This window comes from Fibroporia radiculosa (assembly GCF_000313525.1).
Source record: "Fibroporia radiculosa TFFH 294 genomic supercontigs, scaffold1258, whole genome shotgun sequence".
Lineage (NCBI taxonomy): Eukaryota > Fungi > Basidiomycota > Agaricomycetes > Polyporales > Fibroporiaceae > Fibroporia > Fibroporia radiculosa.
In genome coordinates, this window is record NW_012133279.1 from 18,217 (window position 1) to 39,106 (window position 20,890).

Consider the following 20,890-nt stretch of genomic DNA (forward strand, 5'->3'; position numbering starts at 1 on the left):
AGCAACGTCGAGCGTCTATATCTCTTTTCCATCCCAGCATCCCCTCATGAACTCTCGCCAAGATGCTGCTACACTGGTGCACACTTGAGCCCTCTGGAGTAGGAAATCTCGCTGCCATTCGCTTCTCTTCCCCCGTCCGTGTGCAGTCTATCCGTATTTTTCCTACTGGTGCGCAGCCATTTGCACAACATCCGGAGATAATCAGGTCAGCCCCGCACACTGAGATACTTACCCCGCGATTCACGGAGAATTTGAAAGTCGCACAGACCCACAAGCTTTTTATCTTGAGCTTTATTTCAATGCTTACAGAGTTGTGCAACCTAAGTCAAGAGAGAAGCCAAAGCCGACCAATGCACTCGTACCAACAGTCATCGCTTATGCAGGAGGGAAGTCAGATTTCTATGTCCTCATGGGTTCGGAGGTGAGCACCGTACATTTGCGTATTTTCCTTTAAGCTTATTCAGACTGTCTTAGTACGCTACTCGTCTCATGATTGTAAGGGGAGGCTACGAAAGCGTGTCGATGGCCATTTACGGTGACATTATATCAGAGCTTTCCCCGCCACCCACGACATATGAGCCACGGCAAATACCTTCATTTGAGCCTATTCCACTCTCACGGTCCCTGGACCCGTCGAATTCACTCGATCCATGTACTCTCGCACGACAATTGTTGTGCCTCATTCCCGACGCTCCGTCACTGCCACTAGCTATCCGTTTGGTGTTTTGCCTAAAACCTCCAAGCGACGATTGGGATCTTCCCGAGTTTCCGTATTTACATCCTGATCTAGATAGCGAAACAAGCAACTTCGACTTAGAACAAGCGTTTCGATTGACTACAAGGCCTGTCCCTGACGATGTGGCTGATGATACGTTAATACGTTTTGCACAAAATGTAGCCAGTTCGATACGCGCCAAAGTACGTTACTCACCTTAGATTGTGACATGCCGCATACAGCCAGTTGATGACACGAATGGACAGGACAGTAGCCAATCGTATCTTGTAGCTGGGATCCTGGCGCATGCAGCATCTCAACATCCTAGTATGTCCAGACACCTTTTGGTGAGTTTTGCGGTGTACCTTTTTTCCCCCCAAAATTACCCCCTAATCAGCCACTTCAGGACAAGTTGGATCTCTCAAAAGTCTTTGACAGCTATAATATGGATGAGCTGACACTCCTAAGAATGCATGATGCTGCCACCAACCCTGATATTGCAAGATACCTTGACAATGACTGGTTCTTGGAGATAGTCGGTACCATTGCCAGGGATCCAAACTCAGACAAGGAGACGCAAAGCGCAGCTCACAAGCTAATCCGGAGGATCAGAGGCTGGATTACGCTTGAAGATGTCCTTTCGAATACTCAAGGCGATTTCATCAGCGCATGTGAGATGCTCAAAGATATTGGCACTGATGAACAGTCCCTCGGTGTATGGTTAGAGTCGATGATCACCCATGACAACATTGCGAACATGCTGAGCGAAAATCCGATCATGCCTATACCCCTTCCTCATCCCCCTTATCTGTTTGGCTTGCTGAAATCGTCGGTGTCACACGATGAATTCATTGCTTTTTTGAGAGCAGCCGTTGGTGTCTCTGCTGTCCTAGCAGTGTATGCGTTCGCGGATGCATATCCGCACAAGCTCTGCAGAGAACGTGCATTAAGCATCATACGATTATGGCAAGGTGTTGATGGATATCGAGAAGTAAGTTTCAAGCGAATCCATCTGTAAACATGCTAACATGCATCATATAGATCGTGAACCATTTACTTCTACTGAAGCAGATGACGTTCCGTCTTGAATGTATGATGGACAATGATCCGCCTCGACGTGCGGGTCTGGACGCGGAACATATCCTCGTAAACCTTGCCAAGGATCCACACGCCATTCTACATTATGATCTGATCAAGTGTATATTGTCTCTCAGGCCACCGCATTCATTTATTACCGACGATGAGCGCGAGTCCATGCGCCAAGCTGCAATCGTCGCTGACGATGGACTACCAGGGGCAATTGACGAACTCATGCGTCCAGTCGACCATCCATTGACGCTGACAAACTTGCGCACCCTGCGTGTAGCTCTTGCCGTCATTGATCAAGAGCTCGATGAGCAGCGTGAATTTCAGGTCTTGCAAGATTTCTGGGAGGAAGGCTCTGTTGGACTCATCATGCGTCTCGTAGACGTCTTCGTACCCCTTTCCGAAGAAATAAAGGGTCAATTTGGTCTGAGACTTCCGGAGCACAAGCCACAAGAATTGTTATACCAGCTGTTTTGCGCGGCAGACGAGTTGCTGAAGCTCTCCCTCCGCCTTATTCCGGCATACCCGCTCCCCGGTCGTGCCATAGCCACTTTGACAACCAGCGTCGCTGACTTGTTCGTCTGTACGGATGCTGTCGACATGCTTTATTCACAATCCAGCCCTACTTGTGTGACAGCACAGGGGACAAGACAGACATGTATAGACATTGTGCGCACCCTCTCTGATCCGGAGGTTCCCTCGGAGGGAGGCAAGCTTGGGGCTGAAGTGGTTCTAAAGACTCTGCTTCAGTCGGGGCTACACAGCGAAGATTTGGATCCCGTGCACCATTTACTACAGGTGTTTTGCCTTGTCGACTTTCTGTTGCCTATGCCAGGCGCTGGAAATCGCCTGCCGTCCGTTTGGATACAACGTGTGATGCCTCTGTTGCTGAAGGAACTATGGGCATTTTGTAGCGTTCTGGACACGGAGAACAAGGCGCATTTTATCAAGCGACTTATTAATCTCGATCGAGGTTTGGTCGGCGTGGGCGAGTGGCTTTTGCACGAGGAGCTAAAAGGGTTGCTGCGTGCCCTACAATTTTTGGAAGACCCCGCCGTGGAGCTTCGCGAACGCGGACTGCGACATTTCCAAGTTTCTATGTCCCTGCACTTCTGGCTTGATCTGGCAAGGAGTTCGTTCATATCTGCTAAGACGTGCATTGATTTCCTCACAACCGCGCAAGAATCCCCTCAGACGTTCTCGGCATGCTTAGTGTTACTGCTGAACCAACACTTTGTTTCTCCTGCGCTCACAGAATTGGTAGAAGTCTTAGCATCCGAACACTCGAAAATGGACTCAGGGTTACGTGCTTCTCTTGCTCTTATTCTAATACGCGCATCACAGAGTTTGGAAACACAGGCTGACTCGGTACCTAACCTCCTTCATGAGTGTTTTGCCCTTTTGTCACACTCCCCAGCGGACAGTCTCGCGGACGGTCTTCGCTCCGAGCTTGGTCCTCTGTTCTCTCGACTGCAAGGCGATACACATTCCATAAGCACTGTCACAGCCGAGCTCTGTGTACAATTGCTAGAGTGGCTTGCGTCATCATCGAACTATGCACATTCTATGACCCTGCAAGGGCTCACTAGGTCCTCTTACTCGGCATTTTTGGATCAACTTCGTGCTGTCTTGGATCCTTCGTGGGCTGAGCGGTTAGGTGCACTGGAAAGCAGGATCGTAATTGCCGAAGAAGCAGAAACGGACCTGCATTCGGTGTCCATTCCGGACTTCGTTAAGCTCACCATGCATGACGTCGAAGAGCTTCTCCGATCCAATATGCCCCCGCCATCGACACCACCACGCAAAGCTTTGAATCAAGATGTCCTTGGACTAGTTGCGATTTCGCCTCCAGCATTAATACGCTCACCGGCGTCGACGGGTCTCACCAAGACGTACAATAAGAACGACTTCAGACAGTTGCGCCAGGCACCATCAGCACGCCAAAACACCAGCAGGCTGCCGAGTATGCATGTAGATGTAGGTGTAGCGATGGTCGTTTGACCGTTTTGCTAGCTACTGATCGGCGCTTGGGCGCGCTCAGGAATTCGAGGGCGCGCCCTCCCCTAGCTTAGTGACAGTGCCAATGCCGATGCAGACGGCGGCAATGCCGTTTCCTGCGGATAATTTTCAATCGCTCGCGCCTCCATTCAACCCGTTGTGAAGTTGTGAATTATCCACGAATGATCTACAATTGAGTGACTAGGATAGCAGCGTTAACTTACATGAGCGGCAAATGTGTATACGGTACGTAAGATACGAGTCCTGATCATGATTGATAGGGAAACGGTCGACGTGCATAAGGCGACGGCGAAGCGAGGCGGTCCGGGTAGTGGGGCATCAGGTCGTCATTGTTACGGAAGTAGCGGTCCATCTCGGACGCATCAAAGTCGGACATCGGTAGAGACGACGACGAGGGGTCGTGCGCCAAGAACTCGGGTGGTTTGGCAGGCTTGCCGCCAAGATGATGTGTCCGTCTTCGCTTGGCCTTAACAGGTTGTTTCTCGATGCTTGACGAGGGCCCTGACGAGGATTCTCGAGGAGGAACACTACGTACTGTGTAGTGCTCGAGGGTGCGCGTATATGGCGAAAGGGTGTGGTTCGAGTGGCTGAGCGTAGAGAGTTTAGATATGGAGCTATTTACCGCTGGCCGTAAGACGATTTTTGGATCGTGATCCGGCATGAAGTATTGCTGATCGGAGGGGGAGCCCGGTTGAAATCTATCAATATTCGAGGATGCAAAAGATGAACGACGAGAACGATTCATCTGGATTCCGGCTTCCTCTTCCAACGTTGGCGGAGTGGGCACTGAGTGTGTCCTATCACTAGATCGTGAGGGCTGGCTGTGTATGCTGGATGAACTCTTCGGACGTTGGACCGGCGAGTAGTAGAGTGGGGGTACAGGGGGAATTGCGGAAGCTGGAGAGCTCAGATCTCCCGCATTATCGGGCCACAGAGACTCAACTACCGAGCCTGAGGTAGATAGGGGCGACGTGCCAGTAAAGTATGGGGTGTAAGGTGACCCATATCCAGATGGAGAAAGTAGGGAGCTCTGGCTGAGTGAGTGGCGATACATTGCGGCGCGCATCGCCCCCGACGGGGTGGAAGAAGTTGGTCGGCGTACTGATGTAGATGGCCCTGCTTCCGTGGGGCCATCCACGGAGGGCTGTATCTGTGACTGTGAGTGGTAAATTCGTGGGCGGGTGATGGTCCCTCCTCCAACGGCAGGTACGGTCTCGTACTCTACGGCGCCGTCTGGACCAGTGGCGGATGGCGGAGGATCATAGTCTGATATCAAGTCGTCCCAGTTTGCAGTGCCATATGATGCCGTCTCGTCTAGAGAGTCATCCACTTCACTCGCCTCCTCGGTCAAATCAACCAAGCCTTTACTGGGAGCGAAAAGACTGCGGAACCCACTGAAGACGCTCTTAGCCGGCAATCCTTCCGGTCGTAGGCCGTATGTTGGGTCATAGTTTTCTAAGTCTGGGAACGAGGCTGACGCGTCGGGAGCTGGAGTCGTCGTCGTCGATGGAGACGAGGTCGTCGAAGGGGAAGGTCTGCGACCAATACTAGACACAGACATCACGGACGCAGTCCGAGCGCGGCCAAAATTGGGCATGCCATACGGCCGTCTGAGTGTCAGATGCGGCTGAAGACCGACGGACGGTAAGCGCGCTGAACGATACGAATTCAAGTCTGGCGCGGACATTGTGTCAAGCCTGCGCTCGCGTGTGCTGGGACCCGGTCGCTTTGCCGAATAGGGCGCCTCGACCTTCGCTTTCACCCACTGCTGGCTAAGTCGATGAATAATCCCTGGCAAATCTTCCCTGAACATCTGGCGCAGCTGTCCTTCGATTTCACGTTGGATAAACTTCTGAATGACAGCGATTGAGTCAAATGTACTGTTGATGTCCACATTCTGGAGAGGATCGGTCTTGAAGACTAGTGTGATGCCTTTTTGTCGCGAGACGACGAGCACGACATAAGAATTGAGCTTGAAGTGTGACAGACGGAGCAGCATGGGAACCACTAGAGGCTGCTTGGCTGCAAGCATACCCCTCGAGCCGCCCATAAGATGGATGTCGGGTTGCTTGTGGTTGAGCGGGTTCGCCTGAATGGCCTTCAAACGCCGGAGCGGGCAATCGCGGATATACGTGCTTACCTGGACCTTCGTCCGCAATACTATATGCGCATCTCCGGAATACGTTAAGCGGAAAATGCCTCGAAACTGGTCCATCGTGAGCTCTCCGATGTCCCTAATCTCCAATTCGGGCGGCTAGGAGTATTGCATGTCGGCCAAGTGAGTATCCGAAGGCAATTAGTGGACTAGATGGACAAACTTGAGTACCCATTTCGAGCTCGACCACCTCGATCTTGTCTGCTATGACTGGCGGCTTGTTGCCCTTGTTGAGGGCTGCCGTGAGCATCTGTATTGCATCGGCATGGAACTGGTCGGAAAACCGAGGCCACTGGAAGGTGAAGGACATGGATGTGGGGTATTTTTCAAGTACATCCGAGTAAGCAACAGCCTGAGAACGCGCAAGTTATGGCGAGAAGAGAAACATGGCGAGTGTGGAAAGCGACCTCAAAATGGTCGCTGCCGCAACAGGGCCGCGCTGCACCGCGGCCCACGGGCACGTGCGCGCGAATCCCCCCGAGACTCCCCCGCTCATGACAAGCTCAAGAACAAGTTGTGCATCGCGTCTAATTGTGAAAGACAAGTACAAGTCCAATACACCTACAAAGCCTACATCCCCAATCCCATTAACGACTGTGTTAATCTCTCCGCCGCAGCGTCTGGCTCTTGTCGCGCCATCTCGACGATGCTTAGTAGTTTCTTTATGCCTATATTCAGTCTCGATGATAGATCGTCGTCATTTGTCTGCAGGCTGCCAAAGCCGGCCTGCTCAAGCATGCGAATCGCCTTGACACGGTCTTGAGCGCTTGGAAAGAGCGCGAGCTGCTCAAGGACATAATCCACCGCACGCAGGTTGGCAATCGGAGGTACGCGCAGCTCCGAGTCGAACGCCTCAGATAAGCCGAGATCTGTGAGTACAGGTCGAAGTGAGGAGGTCGCCATAATCAACAGACGACGTCCCTGTGCATAAATGAGTCACACTCCATTGAACAGCAATGTATGAACTACCTTGGGTGGTCGCCGCGAGAAGAGCACTATCAGGGTTTGCAACACCGAATTGGAGAATCTGGGTCCAATCGGTGTGAAGTCTGACCAACAACTCTCACATGAGCAATTGCAACGATCGTCCCTGAATGCAGACTGCTCACCAAGCAGCCGCTCCAAGTTATCTACCACGATAACACTCAGCGGACTCTTGTAGCTGTCCGAAAAGACCTTGCTAATCGCTGCAACTTTCTGTGCTTCCGAGAATCCGACCATGCTGTCTGGTGAGAGCAGCTTCATGAATGGGTACTGTGACGCTTGTGCGATCGTCGCAGCCAGCGCTGTTTTACCCGACCCCGGTGGACCATGCAAGAGAACACTAACAAGCGGCGTCCGCGTAGAGGTACGTACCTGCTCGACGAATAGCTTGCCAGAGCGGAGGATCTCCTGCGATATCGACATTGAATACGTCGCATTCTACACGCGAACATACGAAGTCACTCACGTCAACGACGTTCGAGTAGTGTATAATGCCATTCTCCACGACCTGCTCAAGCTCTTCTTTGGAGACACCGAAGGCGGGCTGCACTTCATCCAGCGCATTCATAAAGTCGTTCCGGTTCACACGCAAGTTCTCGATATCGTCTGAGATACCCGCTAGAGTTCCAACCTTATGCATGCACGTACGTCAGAAGTCCACACCACACGAGGCGCATGACAACTCACTTTCACATGTCGGCTGAATGCAAAACTTGTTGCACTCTTTACTAAACCATTAATTTCGGCACCGGAGTAGTTCTTTGTAAGCTGGGCGAGCTCCTCCAAACTCACGTCCGGCGCCATGATGTTGTTGTTCCGCATTTTGGCGGTGTGGATAGTGAGAATCTGCAATCGGCCATGTTCGTCCGGCAAGGAAATCTCCATGTGTACCTCCAACCGCCCTGGTCGAAGGAGAGCCTCGTCAATCATGTCCAACCTGTTCGTCATCCCAATGATGAGGATATTGTTGAGTTGGTCCACACCATCCATCTACCATTGCCTTCAGAAGAGGTAATTAGAAAGCAGGTCGCTGGCCCACCTTTGACAGTAACTGATTAACAACACTGTCACCAACACCGGTACCTCCACCGGTAGATCCACGTTGCTTGCATATCGCATCCAGTTCGTCGAAGATGATTATGTGCAACCCACTCTCATCTCCCTTTGCTTTATACTATCGCGCATGTTCATTTATTCCGCATGTATGCAGCACGGGTATACAACATACCTCCTTCTCCGCATCTTCGAAGAGTTTTCGAATGTTCTCTTCAGATGCACCAACGTACTTGTTGAGAATCTCGGGGCCGTTGACGATCTTGGGCTCGCGGGCATTCAGCATCTTACCGATTTGGCGTGCCATGAGTGTTTTCCCCGTCCCCGGCGGGCCATAGAGTAAGATACCTAGTAAATTTAGCGTGCAGTCTGTAGTTGCCTCAGAAGAGACATACCCTTAACGTGATGGATGCCGAGCTTGTCAACAAGACCGGGCGGGAAGACGCGCGACGCGAAAGCACGCCGAAAGATAGCGCTGAACTCATCGTCAAGGCCACCGATACCCATGTCCTCAAATTTAAAGTTAGGCGCAAGGATTGCATTTGGAGGGGCTCTTGACCGTTCATTAAATTATAGATACGGGTGGCATGAGACACACTCACTTTTTCGCACTCGACTTTATTTTAATCGCACTGTCGCTTGCCTTGATGAACGTCACATCTGTCTTCTCCATGATGACCCCAAAAGCAGTGGAGCCGTGCGAGGCTCTCATTCCCTGATTGTCTGGTAACTCTATAACGCTAAGCGCCTTCACGGCTCCTTTCAAGTTGTGGCCATGAAAGTCAAACACAAGGATCTCGCCGACCGCAAGAACCATCCCACTGAATGCTTTGAGAAAGTTCTTCATCATGTCATCTGCGGAGAACTGCTCGGGGATCTCAAGTCCGCGGCGGAGAAAACCGACTTCGATGTCGATAGACTGCACGTACGATGGAGAGGGATAAATAGGCTCGACGGTAACTTCATCGCCTGTGAGCGAAAGTCCAATCCACTGTCGTTGAACCGCGGATGCGCCAATCGTTCCAGGAGCTAGCTTTCCGGTATTGTCATGTCTTTATATCTATGAATGGAGAAACAATGTCTGGATGAGGAAAACGCTTACTTAACAGTCAACGGAAACGCCTGTTTCACAAGGACATGCTGACCCTCGGGGAAATCAGATGGGTGAACAATAATACGGTTAGAAAGCGCAAGCAGGTCGTTTGGAGAACCAGCTACGCCAAACCTATATCCAAGTCAAGACTAGGATTCATGTGAGACGATGCGCGAAGACATACGTTCCACCTCCAGACCGTGCTGATTGCCTCTGGTCAAAGACACGCTTCTCATAGGCCGCATTGTCGTTGTAACGTGGTGCCGGAACTCGCTGGCTGCGACTGCCTTGGTCATAGCCGCCGCCACCGCTTGGGGGAAGTCGTGAGTACGGTGGCTGCTGTGGTGAAGGGTTGTTGCTGCCGGATCGAAAGAAACTCATGGTAAGATGGAATGCGACAGAGTCCTGCGACCAGGCCTAGTTATGAACGTGGCAGTTGTGTTATGGGTCGTGGCGTGCGTCGGAGAGGATCTGAGCGCAGACTGCGCGGGGCAACGGTGGCGGTGAGCACGGACCAATCCTGGAATCGGGATCTGGATGATCAGGCCACGTGGTTATCTTCAGACTCGAAAACGCAGATTTCGCGAATTTGCCTTCTCCATCTCGAAACTCTTCAAGATGGTAGCAACAGACGCGGTATCCGTGTTCACTGAGGGCACGTTCTCAGAGCAGGTACGCATAGAGCGATTAGCAATGCGAAAACTTCCTCAGACAATCTTCAGATCCGCGAGCTTGTGGACTACCTGGCGCGCAGTCAGCCAGAGGAAGCGCAGCCGGCCTATGTTCAGCCTTTCGCAGAAATTTTAGAGACAACTGAGGGACAAGTAGCTATTGAGGAAGATCAATCAAGGCGGGAAAAAGTCTTTATCATGGTGCTAGACGAGGTGAAGGGACTGGGAGAGGGCTCGGAGAAAGGTATACTCAACATCCTCATATGTGCAGTGAACTACTGATCCATCGGGGCAGAAATGGAGGGATTTTTCAACCTCCTCTTCTCACATCTTGTTTCTCTGCTTGCCCTCGATGCTGCTGAAACTAGAGAACATATCACGATTCTACTGCAAACGATCGCTACCTCTTCCGATCAGACGCTTATCAAATACCGAATGTCTGTCATTTCCCCGTGTGCGTTGCCCACTATCTTGACTAGTTCTCATTTCTACAGACTCTCCAATTTTTTCAATACCCTCCCCCGCCCATCAAGCCTAAGGCTGCTCGTCTATAGAACACTGCTTGAGATCGCCAGTGCACATGACGAACTCGGGAGCCTTAATCTCTCACGCACAGAAGTAGAGAAATGGCTTCAGGAGTGGGATGTCTCCTCAGAGGAGAAGAGCGCCTTTCTCCAGCACGTCGCTGCCTCATTCTCCAAGTGCGGATGTTCGTAAGTTAATTCCAAGATCTCTCATTGGCTTTCCTCATGCAGAGTCTCCACGTTGTCAGGGAAATCTCATATGAGTACTTTCTATCCTACGTTCGATCCCTCCCTTCTTCCTCTTCCTCTGCACAATCAGCCGCCATTGACGCCATCGCCGCCGCTCTGCGCCTTCCCCACCTCTTTGACTTCGATGCTCTTTTCCGTCTTGATGCTGTCGTAGCTGCAAAAGATCATGAATTGTTCTCTCTATTACACATATTCTTGAACAATGATCTCCATGATTACAAGGCATGGGCTGAGAGCCATGCGGATGCATTTACCAAGTACGGTATGTACTTAAGGTATGCACATAATATTCACTCACCGATCCACGATATAGATCTCGATAAGGCTCAACTGGAGCGGAAGATCAGATTACTCACACTTGCAACACTCGGCTTCCAAAATATTGGTCATGACGTGCCCTACTCCTCTATTGCGTCTGCTCTGGAAGTCGATTCTTCGCAAGTTGAGCGATGGGTTATTGACGGTGAATTCCCACCTAATCTCGCCCTGAGACAGTTCCTGACGCGCATGTTGTCACTAGTAATCCGTGCCGGTCTCCTCTCTGGGCGTTTGTCGCAAACAACACAAACTCTCCACGTCTCCCGTGCGGCCGCTCGCGCATTTGACCGCCCGCAATGGGAGACTCTAGAGAAGCGACTTCTGTCGTGGAAGGCAGGGCTCGCTAGTGTGCTCGATGTGGTTGCTGCGGCGCGAAAGAAAGGGGGCGCAGAGGTAGTCGTAAACGGAGCTGCCAGTGTACCAACTGCCATCGAACCTGCACCTCAAGCAGCTGCGACTGCAGCATGATATCATATGATTTGTATTGAAAACGGGTTATGTGACCTGATCGTTTGTAAGTAGGGTGTTAGATGTGTGTGGTGTATTCATCAGTGCTTGTATTTTTGCGTGATGATTTTATGCCGGCAATAGACTGTCATAAAATGTGTAACTCTACTATGTATAATCCAGTAAGCCGACAGGAATCCCATGCATATCTGACGTGCATATAGAAGTCTTCACATGTTCTCGTCACCATTCCCCGTCAAATCCGGTAAATCCTGCAAGTAAAAAGATTGGGAAGAACCGCTTCTTCTCCAGAGACGAGCACCAGTTCCATGCACTTGTAAGACGGCCATCTATACACGACCCTGCGTCGAAATAATTGCCTGCGCCTGAACCGTCGAATCCATGACGGAAGAAGTCACCGAGGATTTCGCGGCGCAATGAATCTACGCTCCCAAATTCGTCGTCGATATATGAGCGGAGCGCTGGGCTTTCGACCAACTTGGGTATCTGCGAAAGTGCATTGCAGATCGGTAGAAGGATGCGATAGATCTGCGAGTATTTATCTGTAATGTAAAAAAATCCATTGAACATCGATCAGCGATTGCAAGTGAAGTAAAAATGAGTAGTGATCTCACCAATGAACACGAGCGCATTGGGCACATTGTGGTCACCCATGTGGATGACCGACGAGCCCACCCACGACCCAATGCTCTTTTGTGCGCGATCCAGAATGACGTGCATCATACGCGATGTCTTAGGCGCAGCTTGCACACGGTTGAGGCCCTGGCCGGTATCACGAAGACGGTACGGCACATTCTCCGAGAGCAGATCCTGCTCAGCTAATGTCCACAGTTGGAACATGTCTACAAAAATGCCGTCAATTGGATATTGCACCAACGCCATCAAAAAAGGTGCTCACCGTGAAGAACTTCTCGCCAAAGTGTCAGACTTTGGATGACATAAGCGTACTGTTTCGAGTGATCGTGTGTCAGTCTCGCCCCGCCCTTCCCGTTTTTAATCGCTAGACTGTTCTTGCTATCCTTCGCTTGGGTAGGGTGAAAGTACTGCTTCAAGTATGAAATCATTTTGTCACAAGGATCACGATTCACCCGCAAAAACGCATGGTTGTCACCGATACTGTATAGACACTGCCGAATTTGTTCTTGACTGTGGCCTCGTCGTTCGTAGCGTGCAGCGAGGGTCTCGATCGCACGTTCTTTTAACTTGATGTCCTTTTGTATCTCTCGTCTCGAGCGACCTTCAGCAGAGATCTCCTTCGTCGCGACTGAAATGAGGTCGTCGCGAAGCAGGTCAAGAGCATCGTGCTCCTCCAGGACAGTATACACAGTTTTTATTGGCTTAACGCATGTGAAATTAAGAAGATCTTTGACATCAGATGTCTGGCTGTCCTGAGTGACACTGTTATTCGTGCATTCCAAATGATTTTGAATGGGAATGTAGTACCGACCTGCAACAGATACATCAACTTGCCATATGTCGAACGCATTTTGTCGGGGTTCATGATTTTGTGCCGTCGACCAAGCTCAAAAATTTGTTGGTAGAACTCCTCGTTCGCCTGGAAGTCCCGATCCGCAAACAGCTCCTGGCCCTGCTTGTAATCGGCTGACAGGACTAAGCCTGACATGATTGCACAGAGCTCGCGAATTTGATGCACGATACGCTTCGCCTTGGATAAGCCAAAGCCAATCGTATCTATTTTATCCGTATATTCGGAGACATTCAATGCCGCCTCGAGAAGGCGAAGGAATTTGCGTTCCCCCAATGTAAGACGCAATGGGATGTATTTTGAGCGATTAACAAACCACTCGCCCACTGTGGACTCGGTCGAAGATGTTTTGCCGGTGATCCCTTCCTTTGCAGCGTGCTCTAGGCCGTCGTCCGAGCCGCCGTCTATCTGCATCTAAGAAGACATCAACAGCGTTTAGTAGTAGAACCTTCTTGAAATTGGACTTACATCTTCTCCACTGGCCTCCGAGTCACCTGCTTCGGTAGCGTCATTCTCAGAGGGTCTGCTTTCGAGTTTCGCCCGTTTGTGCTGGTGACTGGATAATGGTTTTGTGGCGTGTCTTTTACGCGAGCCTTTGCGATGCTGTGCCGCAAAACAGACTTCGCAGTAGTCATCCTGACATGTATCACAATGGAGTTGGGCAGGCTGATCTAGAGAGAATTTTCACATTTCGCGGTCGAAGAATGTTCTTTAAGCTGCATACCTTCACACTCTATGCAAAATCCTTGCGCCGCAATGCTACCATGGCTCTCCTCATCACAGCTTCCCTCGAGCGCATCTTTCGTAGTAGTATCGTCGAGGTCATCATGGTCCCCGTTCAAGATACCATTGAGGGAGAAGCCGGATGTACCGTGGGATGGATTAGCCCCGTTCTTAATTATTGGAGCAACTTCCGATGACATTTGGGAGAGAGTCGCATGCAGCCAAAGTGCGGGAGTGTGGTGAGTGAAAGAAAGAACGCGTATACATGAAATTCTGAAATGATGTGGTCATAATACACGTGTGTGAAGTCCTTGCCATCACCCCAAGCTGCCTGAGGCTGTCACGGTGGTAAGCACTTACACGCATACGTCTGTAGCAATGAGTAATTATAAGACCAGTGTAGCTCTTGTTGAATGACCTTTAGTTACGGTCAAGCTAGCCAGTCCGCAGATGATCCCCAGGACGTCCCTGGCCAGCTTAGGATATCCGAAGCGCGCAAGAGTGGAGGTTAAAGGAAGTATCTACTCTGCTCACAGGAGACCAAGCTCATTTCTGGGCAAGTTGTACGTATTATGAATACCAAAGTGCTGTTGAATATCTCGCCGATACGAAGAGCAACGCCCACAGTTCCCTTCAGTCATAGATAATAAATTACTCGTTTAATTGCAATACATCAAATGAAATGAGCTCGTCATTCGGAGAAGTACAAGCCACGAGGAGCAAGATTAACCTTAGAAGGACACGACCAGGATATAACTAATACGAGTCGATGATGAGACCACAGCCTTACTTCCGCATTCGCTTCTTAAAGCGTTCCATGACCTAAAGGACTGTGTGAATATAAACATGCATGAGCCAGCTACGAACTTACGAGTTCGTCTGTTGCCATCTGCATTCTTTCATGTTGAGGCCTACGGTACTCATGATCTTCTGGCAGCAATCCCATAGCCTCAAGCTTTGCATCGCGAATGATGTCGGCATCGGACTTCATCTTGAGGTTGGGCCGATAGACTGCAACATAGTTAGCAACAAGGAAGACAGTATCAATATCAATACGGTACTCACAGCGGGCTGCAGCAAGATGTTCCTCGTCGTCCACCTTCTTCTTTCTCTCTTTCCGCTCTTCTGTAATCATTCGCTTTGCCTTTTCCGTCTCTTCAATATTCTTCAATCGCGTGCTATAGAAGATACTCATGTGATGAAGAGTCAAGCTGGCGTAATTGAATGACCTACTCCATTCCGAGGTCCACCTCGGGTATCGCAGTCAGCATAGCCAGACTGTTCGTGACATTACCCTCATCCTGCTCCTGCTCCTGTGTGAGCCTGTACTTGTCTGGTATACTGAACAGCTCAGCGTATGGGTCAAGCGGACCGTCGTCGCTCATCGGCTCGTTCTGATTTCCTCGCCGAAGTTTCATATTCTCCTCAATGTAAGCCATCCTATGGCACATTACAGTTCAAAACTCGATGAAGAAAGGGACTGGAAATGTAACGTACATATGTTTGTCCACATCGAGCACATTCGTCTGCTGTGTGAAGTTGTTGGCTCTGACCACCTTTCTCGCCTTTGTCTCCGCGTCCTCATCCTCACTGGCACAATGCATATAAGCGAACAAAACCCAATTCTGAGTACTGTGCGAAAGAACGTACTCATCATCATTGTCTCTACTCGCGCCTTTCCTCAAACCACCTCGCTCTTCTTCGCCTTCTCGTGGCCGCTTTCTTCGTTTCTTTGCGTCGCCCTTCACAAGCTTTTGAATATCTATCCCCTCTCTAGCTCGCCTGAGCTTTCGCAGCTCTATCAGTTCAGCTACACTGTGTTGGCCACAAGTTAGTTCAATAATACAGGCGGGAGGGTAAGGGGATTGTCCAGAGGACCTACTCTAGATCCTTGTTGCCACCTTGCACTTCTTCGTCCAAAACACTGTCATACTTTTCCTCCTCTGATTTCTGTCGTGGACGAGGTTGAGGACGACTGCGCCTTTTGAAAATAGGCTGGGGATGTCCCTCCATCAATTGTGCGGTGGAATAGTGAACGCAGCGATTAAGCGCCAAAAGACCTCAGCTTGGCCTATGACATATGAATCCAAGGCGCCGAACACTATACTTCACGATAGATAACGATGTTTGTACAAGCGTATATTCAATAACAAACACGTTTGAGTAACATAAACCAATACAACAATGGTTAGCAAAACCATAGTCCAACAACCAGTTAAATATGGTATACATCATGACTCTATTTCAGGCTCAACAGACGGAGTGACGGACCTCGTAGGAGTTGGCAACTGTCTAGTGTCTGCGACATCAGAGCCCCAGTCCCCATTCTCCATGCTGGGGCCTCGGCCAACATAGTGGCGCACGGCCTCAGCCGTGTAAGGAGAGGCGTCACCACTGATTACTGGGTCAACGGAGACAGCATCTAATTCTTCCATCGATGTTGATACTGGTACAGCGCCCGATCGTCCGGAGATCTGCTCATCTGGGACTGGAGATGCATACCGAGATAAAAGCGATTCGGGTGGACGGATACCACCCCGACGAAGACGAGGAGCGATGACCTGCCTGCGTGCCTCGTGAACCTCCGTAAGGCTGGTACGACGGCTCGGCGCCCATGACGAATCAGGAGGTGTGGGTGCAGCTGAGGTTAAGGATTGCCACAAGGGTGACGAACTTTGTCCAGCGGAAGAGACGATTGACGGTTGGCTGACATTGGCATTTCCAATGTCTGCCACAGGAGGCTCTGAAGAATCGGGACTCCAGGGATAGGTACCTCCTGCCTCTCTGCGGCGGTGGAGTGATCGGAAGGCGGGCAAGGCCCGTCTAGTAGATGGCAGAGGCAGAGGATTGCTGGATGGTGGTGACATTCCAGTAGGTAACCATGATTCCCAACTTTGTGGGATATTCGGATGAAATCTCCACGTTCCGTCTGATGAGTCGTCTAATCGAACGTGTTCACCTTCCTGTTGGCTTTGTCGGATTGATGAACGTCGACGATGAGTGAAATCATTGAAATCCACTGTGCGAGACCGTGCGTGATGGCGTGTAGAATTCTGTCGTGTTAGTGTCGCCGGACCAGCCACCGTGCTGCTAGATGCCCATGGACTTGACCGATATGTAATGGACGGTAGAACCGGAGAGACGGGGCGAGGACTAGTCACAAAGAACTGACCTCGGCCGCCTTCTGCAGCATCTGGGGAGCCGGTAGCCAGGGGAGTCGGCTCTACTTGACGCAAGGTATCGAGAAGGTCAAATGTAGACGACGCGTGAGACGCACGGGAATACGCGTCGTAGAGATCGCCATTGAGCCGTACACCTTCAAGAGGACCATCAGCGTCGCTGTGACTGCTACGGTTATCTCCATGCTCATCCTCCTCATCCGTGAACTCTGCTGCCATTTCTGGATACACGGGGCCAAGGTAAGCAGATCTTCCAGCAAAGCGATGTACACTACGACGGCCCCGATAGATATGCAGAGGAGATATTTGCATCCTAAGACACTTCGCGGTGCGTTCGGAGATTAACCGTCGGTCCATAGCACTATTTCGTGTGCGGCGATCTGCCATTTCCTACAATATTCATTACATATGAGCATTTGGATCGCGCACATCATGTGCCAATAATAATTGCATACCTTAACAAGAACTTCGAGAAGGGTAGTAGTAAACGAATCGCCCACGTCAAGGTCGTCTACAAAATGTTCATAGGAAATGCGCGGCTCCGATCCTTCCAGCTTCATTCTATTCACTGCGCCATTTCTGGTCATCGTTTGTGAGTAACAATCGCCCATAATATCTTACGACGTACACTAGGCTTTTCATTTTAGTTTTGAGGACCTCATCTTGGTGTGCAAGTGTCCTGTGAATACTTTATCAGAAAGAGGCTTATTATATTTTGAGATGTGTATGACCATTTGCCCATGCTGGGTAACAGAGCCTACAGAGCTGGTCTATGAGAATAGATGGTGGTGGCACAGAAGAGAGCCTCACAAATTTGGCTTTGTTTTGTCCCAAGTACCATCATTGGCTTCATGGGAGGCCTTATGGTTAAGGTTTTGTTATGTCACGTGGCGGAACGCTATTTTTAGTCACGTAATACGTTTAGCGTTCGCTCATTGCTTTCTTTCTCCTTCTCCTTATTGTCGCTAGAGGTTCATCTGCTCGAGGTTGACGCAATTGTCTTTAGGGGCTGGATTTCGGTATGTTAATGCTGCATAATGTATTGTATGTGATAATTCCATGTGGACAGGCCACCGTTCAACACCTGGAGCAAACGTCTACCTGGAGCCGGTCCATTCGCTTGTCTCAGTGCCAGTATTCTGTTCATCCCATTCATTCCTTACTTTCACCCCATCGTCCATGGCATACTCACAGCCCTTCCCACTGGCTCAGCCTCCCCCAAAAGTGCAGCCGCCAACCTACGGTCCTGACCTTGCCGTGCGACTAATCTGTCCCGAGTGCAGGGATCCAAATCCTGCCATCGTCGAAGAGTTTAGTAGTGGGGACCTTGTGTGTGGTACTTGTGGACTAGTGCTAGGAGATAGGGTAGTTGATACCAGAAGCGAATGGAGGGTAAGCCCAGCTGTCTGAGCTCGGTTTATCGCAGTCATGTTTGCCTTCACATATTTTAGACATTCGCCAATGACGAAGGTGACGACCCATCGCGTGTTGGAGCGGCATCCGATCCTCTCATGGAGGGCATGGAACAACTGGACACGACGATATCATTTCGGGATGGTGGATCCGGGATCGCGCGCGAACTTCAGCGTGCAGCATCTCGCTCCCAGGCCTCGCGATCTGAGCGTAACCTCTTGCAAGCATTTCGGGACATCGCTTCGTGGTGCGATCAATTTTCATTGCCCAAGACCATCTCAGACATCGCGAAACAATTATACAAGCGTTCAGACGAGGAAAAACTACTTCGTGGCAAACCGCTTGATGCGGTCATCGCTGCGTGTATTTTTATAGCGTGCCGACAAGCGCATGTTCCGCGCACGTTTCGTGAAATTTGCAATCTTACCCACGTTAGCAAAAAGGTGCTTGGGCAGTGTTACAAGGCGCTTGAGCAAGCGTTCAATCTGACTCCTGGTGCGTCGGCCACGACAGACCGTCATTTAACCACACCGGCCGCAGCAAGAGGGCCCGAGGATCTCCTAGTCCGATACTGCAACCACTTAGATTTACCGCCCAATGTTCAACCCATTTGCTCCGATATCATCATCCAAGCGCGCGAACTAGGCATCGCGGACGGTCGATCGCCTGTGTCAATTGCAGGTGGGGCCATTTATTTCACTTGCCATCTACTTGGCAAAGTCAAGAGCGCGAAGGACATTAGCACGGTGGCTGGTGTCAGCGAGGGAACAATAAAATTGGTGTACCGGTTATACTATGCTGAAAAGGAGAAGCTGGTGAAGGAGGAATGGGTCAAAGAGGGGAAGGCAGATTTGAGTCGCTTGCCCGTGGACAGCTTCTCAAAATGAAAGACGGTGACCACGAAGGAGGTGGGAGTCATGGATCCATTACTATATTATCCCGTACAATGTTGTTGTACATATATCTCTTGTAATATTATCACGTTCGTTGCTCTACAAACAAGATCGGTGCACTGAAGCAACCATACACGTGCGGTGATGTCGCGGAGAATGTGCTGCAGAAGGAAACAGGCAGAACAACGTCGCATCCGAGACTCAAGCTAGGACGACGGAGATGAAGATCATCTTCTCCCCCTTTTCGTCTTCGCATTCGTACTACTTCGTGCGAGTGTGGCATTACCTTTGCCTTTACTCACTGATCTGATAGCCTTTCTGATATTGAGCACGTCCCCTCCAGCTTCTTTCGATGACTTAGCCTTCTTCATAATAGGTTCACGATCCAGGTTCTTGAGTATTGCTAGATTTTGCGACTTCTCTGCAGTAGCAGAAACCTCAGCGGCTGAAAACTGCATGGGATAAAGATTGATCGTGACGATGGATGAAATTTCTCGCAATCATGAGACACACCTTCCGCTTTAGACCCTTCAACCTCTTCTCGCCGTCTAGTGTCCTGTCAAATCGACCCATGCTCGCCGTGCTCGTCCGCGCAGTAGCCAGTGTCCTGTCTATTCCCTTTTTGTGCTCAAATCTATCCGATGTACTCGAGTTCATATTCGCCGCTTGAGCCCGGACTAAATTTTGTTGATGTTGTCGCTCATTCTTCGCCATCTTTTCTTTTCGAGCACCGCGTGCAATTTTTGCGGGATCATAATCTGCGTCTGTGCGAAACGATACATTAACAACTCTCTCAATTCACAAGAACTGAGCTGGACTTACCGGCATTCGCAGGTACCTCCGACAACCACTGGGTCTCCTCCCGCTTGTTTGCCCCTTTCCACCCCCATCTGTCAACCCATTCCTGTTTTTCCTCATCCCATACTTTCTTGTCTTTCCTCTGCTTTTGTATTCCTTTAGCTTTAGCAAATTTCTCCCACTTCGTTAGTGGCTTTGGCTTGGGTAAAGGTTTTGCTCTAGGTAGCTGGGTCGTTGGTGAAGGAAGTCGTGCGAGAGGGCCATCGGCAGAAGATGTTATTGGTAGCGCAAATAGGGAGCTGACGAGGGCTTGAACTCCATCACGGGCAGTAGAGAGAAGATATTCTTCGAGGCTCTCACTGGGGGTACATGTGTGACAATCAAATGTACAACAAACACTCATGAGACTTACTCATAACTTTCAGCATCACCAGGATTCAGATCGGTGACAGTCAAAAACCCGGCATCGATCTCAAGGGGAATGTCTTTCTCGACCGTGATAAGCTTCCTAAGTAACTATTCAATGACATCGCTCCCAAAAGGTGTGGTGTGCAACGTACTGCTTCGCCACATGAGCAGCTAGAATTTCGGAGACATCCATAGTGCTTGCTCTTAGTCGGGTTTTGGATGTAATAAATTGCCCAGAGCGTAGATTGGTGAGTAGCGGCTAATGAAGATTAGGGAAGTTCAATGTTGACGCAGTTGGGCTCGCAGAAAGTTCTGCGCCGCAGATGCGCCTTTGGACGCTAGAGAAAATGCGAGTTTCTGGAGCTGCGAGTCGAAAATGCGGTCACACTGACTTTCCTGTGTGACATCGACTCCCTTATCTCTGCGGGAAATGCCCAAAGGTGGAGCGCCAACCACATGGAAAACATCGGTCACTGAAAATAACATTTCTTGATCATGCTCGGAGCTCGAACATGTTGGTCGGACATTGTGGCAACATCCGTCGAACATGGGTGCTCAGCCAATCAGCAGCTACAGATCACCCATGTTTGGCAGTCGAGCGCGCCTAATGTTTAAGCTCCGAACACAATGAAAACTCGCTACCTCCTGCGAGCTG

General features: G+C 50.3%; 9 protein-coding genes across 9 annotated transcripts; 3 read left to right on the forward strand and 6 right to left on the reverse strand.

Moving 5' to 3' along the window:
- Positions 1-62: 62 nt before the first annotated feature.
- Positions 63-3,962, forward strand: FIBRA_02463 (uncharacterized protein; the record flags this gene model as incomplete). Its single annotated transcript, XM_012324324.1, has 7 exons — positions 63-205; positions 259-421; positions 475-918; positions 982-1,062; positions 1,122-1,706; positions 1,757-3,778; positions 3,843-3,962. 7 exons carry the CDS (start codon positions 63-65, stop codon positions 3,960-3,962), a joined length of 3,558 nt encoding a protein of 1,185 aa, XP_012179714.1.
- Positions 3,963-4,067: 105 nt separating this feature from the next.
- FIBRA_02464 (uncharacterized protein) lies at positions 4,068-6,285 on the reverse strand (the record flags this gene model as incomplete). The annotated part of the gene is made up of 3 exons (XM_012324325.1): positions 4,068-5,909; positions 5,961-6,074; positions 6,139-6,285. The coding sequence occupies 3 exons, from the start codon at positions 6,283-6,285 to the stop codon at positions 4,068-4,070; spliced, it is 2,103 nt and encodes a 700-aa protein (XP_012179715.1).
- Positions 6,286-6,545: 260 nt separating this feature from the next.
- FIBRA_02465 (uncharacterized protein) lies at positions 6,546-9,486 on the reverse strand (the record flags this gene model as incomplete). The annotated part of the gene is made up of 11 exons (XM_012324326.1): positions 6,546-6,896; positions 6,945-7,024; positions 7,085-7,367; positions 7,426-7,590; positions 7,647-7,949; positions 7,999-8,133; positions 8,188-8,360; positions 8,408-8,565; positions 8,615-9,064; positions 9,115-9,237; positions 9,290-9,486. The coding sequence occupies 11 exons, from the start codon at positions 9,484-9,486 to the stop codon at positions 6,546-6,548; spliced, it is 2,418 nt and encodes an 805-aa protein (XP_012179716.1).
- A 237-nt stretch (positions 9,487-9,723) lies between these two features.
- Positions 9,724-11,335, forward strand: FIBRA_02466 (uncharacterized protein; the record flags this gene model as incomplete). Its single annotated transcript, XM_012324327.1, has 6 exons — positions 9,724-9,777; positions 9,828-10,020; positions 10,072-10,213; positions 10,271-10,489; positions 10,549-10,811; positions 10,863-11,335. 6 exons carry the CDS (start codon positions 9,724-9,726, stop codon positions 11,333-11,335), a joined length of 1,344 nt encoding a protein of 447 aa, XP_012179717.1.
- Positions 11,336-11,557: 222 nt separating this feature from the next.
- On the reverse strand, positions 11,558-13,744 carry FIBRA_02467 (uncharacterized protein; the record flags this gene model as incomplete). The annotated part of the gene is made up of 6 exons (XM_012324328.1): positions 11,558-11,877; positions 11,950-12,177; positions 12,234-12,723; positions 12,783-13,235; positions 13,290-13,492; positions 13,546-13,744. 6 exons carry the CDS (start codon positions 13,742-13,744, stop codon positions 11,558-11,560), a joined length of 1,893 nt encoding a protein of 630 aa, XP_012179718.1.
- A 586-nt stretch (positions 13,745-14,330) lies between these two features.
- On the reverse strand, positions 14,331-15,557 carry FIBRA_02468 (uncharacterized protein; the record flags this gene model as incomplete). Its single annotated transcript, XM_012324329.1, has 7 exons — positions 14,331-14,366; positions 14,416-14,555; positions 14,610-14,722; positions 14,778-14,984; positions 15,042-15,134; positions 15,195-15,359; positions 15,427-15,557. 7 exons carry the CDS (start codon positions 15,555-15,557, stop codon positions 14,331-14,333), a joined length of 885 nt encoding a protein of 294 aa, XP_012179719.1.
- Positions 15,558-15,775: 218 nt separating this feature from the next.
- Positions 15,776-17,465, reverse strand: FIBRA_02469 (uncharacterized protein; the record flags this gene model as incomplete). The annotated part of the gene is made up of 4 exons (XM_012324330.1): positions 15,776-17,113; positions 17,179-17,302; positions 17,352-17,402; positions 17,455-17,465. 4 exons carry the CDS (start codon positions 17,463-17,465, stop codon positions 15,776-15,778), a joined length of 1,524 nt encoding a protein of 507 aa, XP_012179720.1.
- Positions 17,466-17,902: 437 nt separating this feature from the next.
- FIBRA_02470 (uncharacterized protein) lies at positions 17,903-19,023 on the forward strand (the record flags this gene model as incomplete). Its single annotated transcript, XM_012324331.1, has 2 exons — positions 17,903-18,115; positions 18,175-19,023. 2 exons carry the CDS (start codon positions 17,903-17,905, stop codon positions 19,021-19,023), a joined length of 1,062 nt encoding a protein of 353 aa, XP_012179721.1.
- A 207-nt stretch (positions 19,024-19,230) lies between these two features.
- Positions 19,231-20,428, reverse strand: FIBRA_02471 (uncharacterized protein; the record flags this gene model as incomplete). Its single annotated transcript, XM_012324332.1, has 6 exons — positions 19,231-19,290; positions 19,332-19,481; positions 19,543-19,793; positions 19,852-20,186; positions 20,240-20,335; positions 20,388-20,428. 6 exons carry the CDS (start codon positions 20,426-20,428, stop codon positions 19,231-19,233), a joined length of 933 nt encoding a protein of 310 aa, XP_012179722.1.
- Between the last annotated feature and the right edge of the window lie 462 nt (positions 20,429-20,890).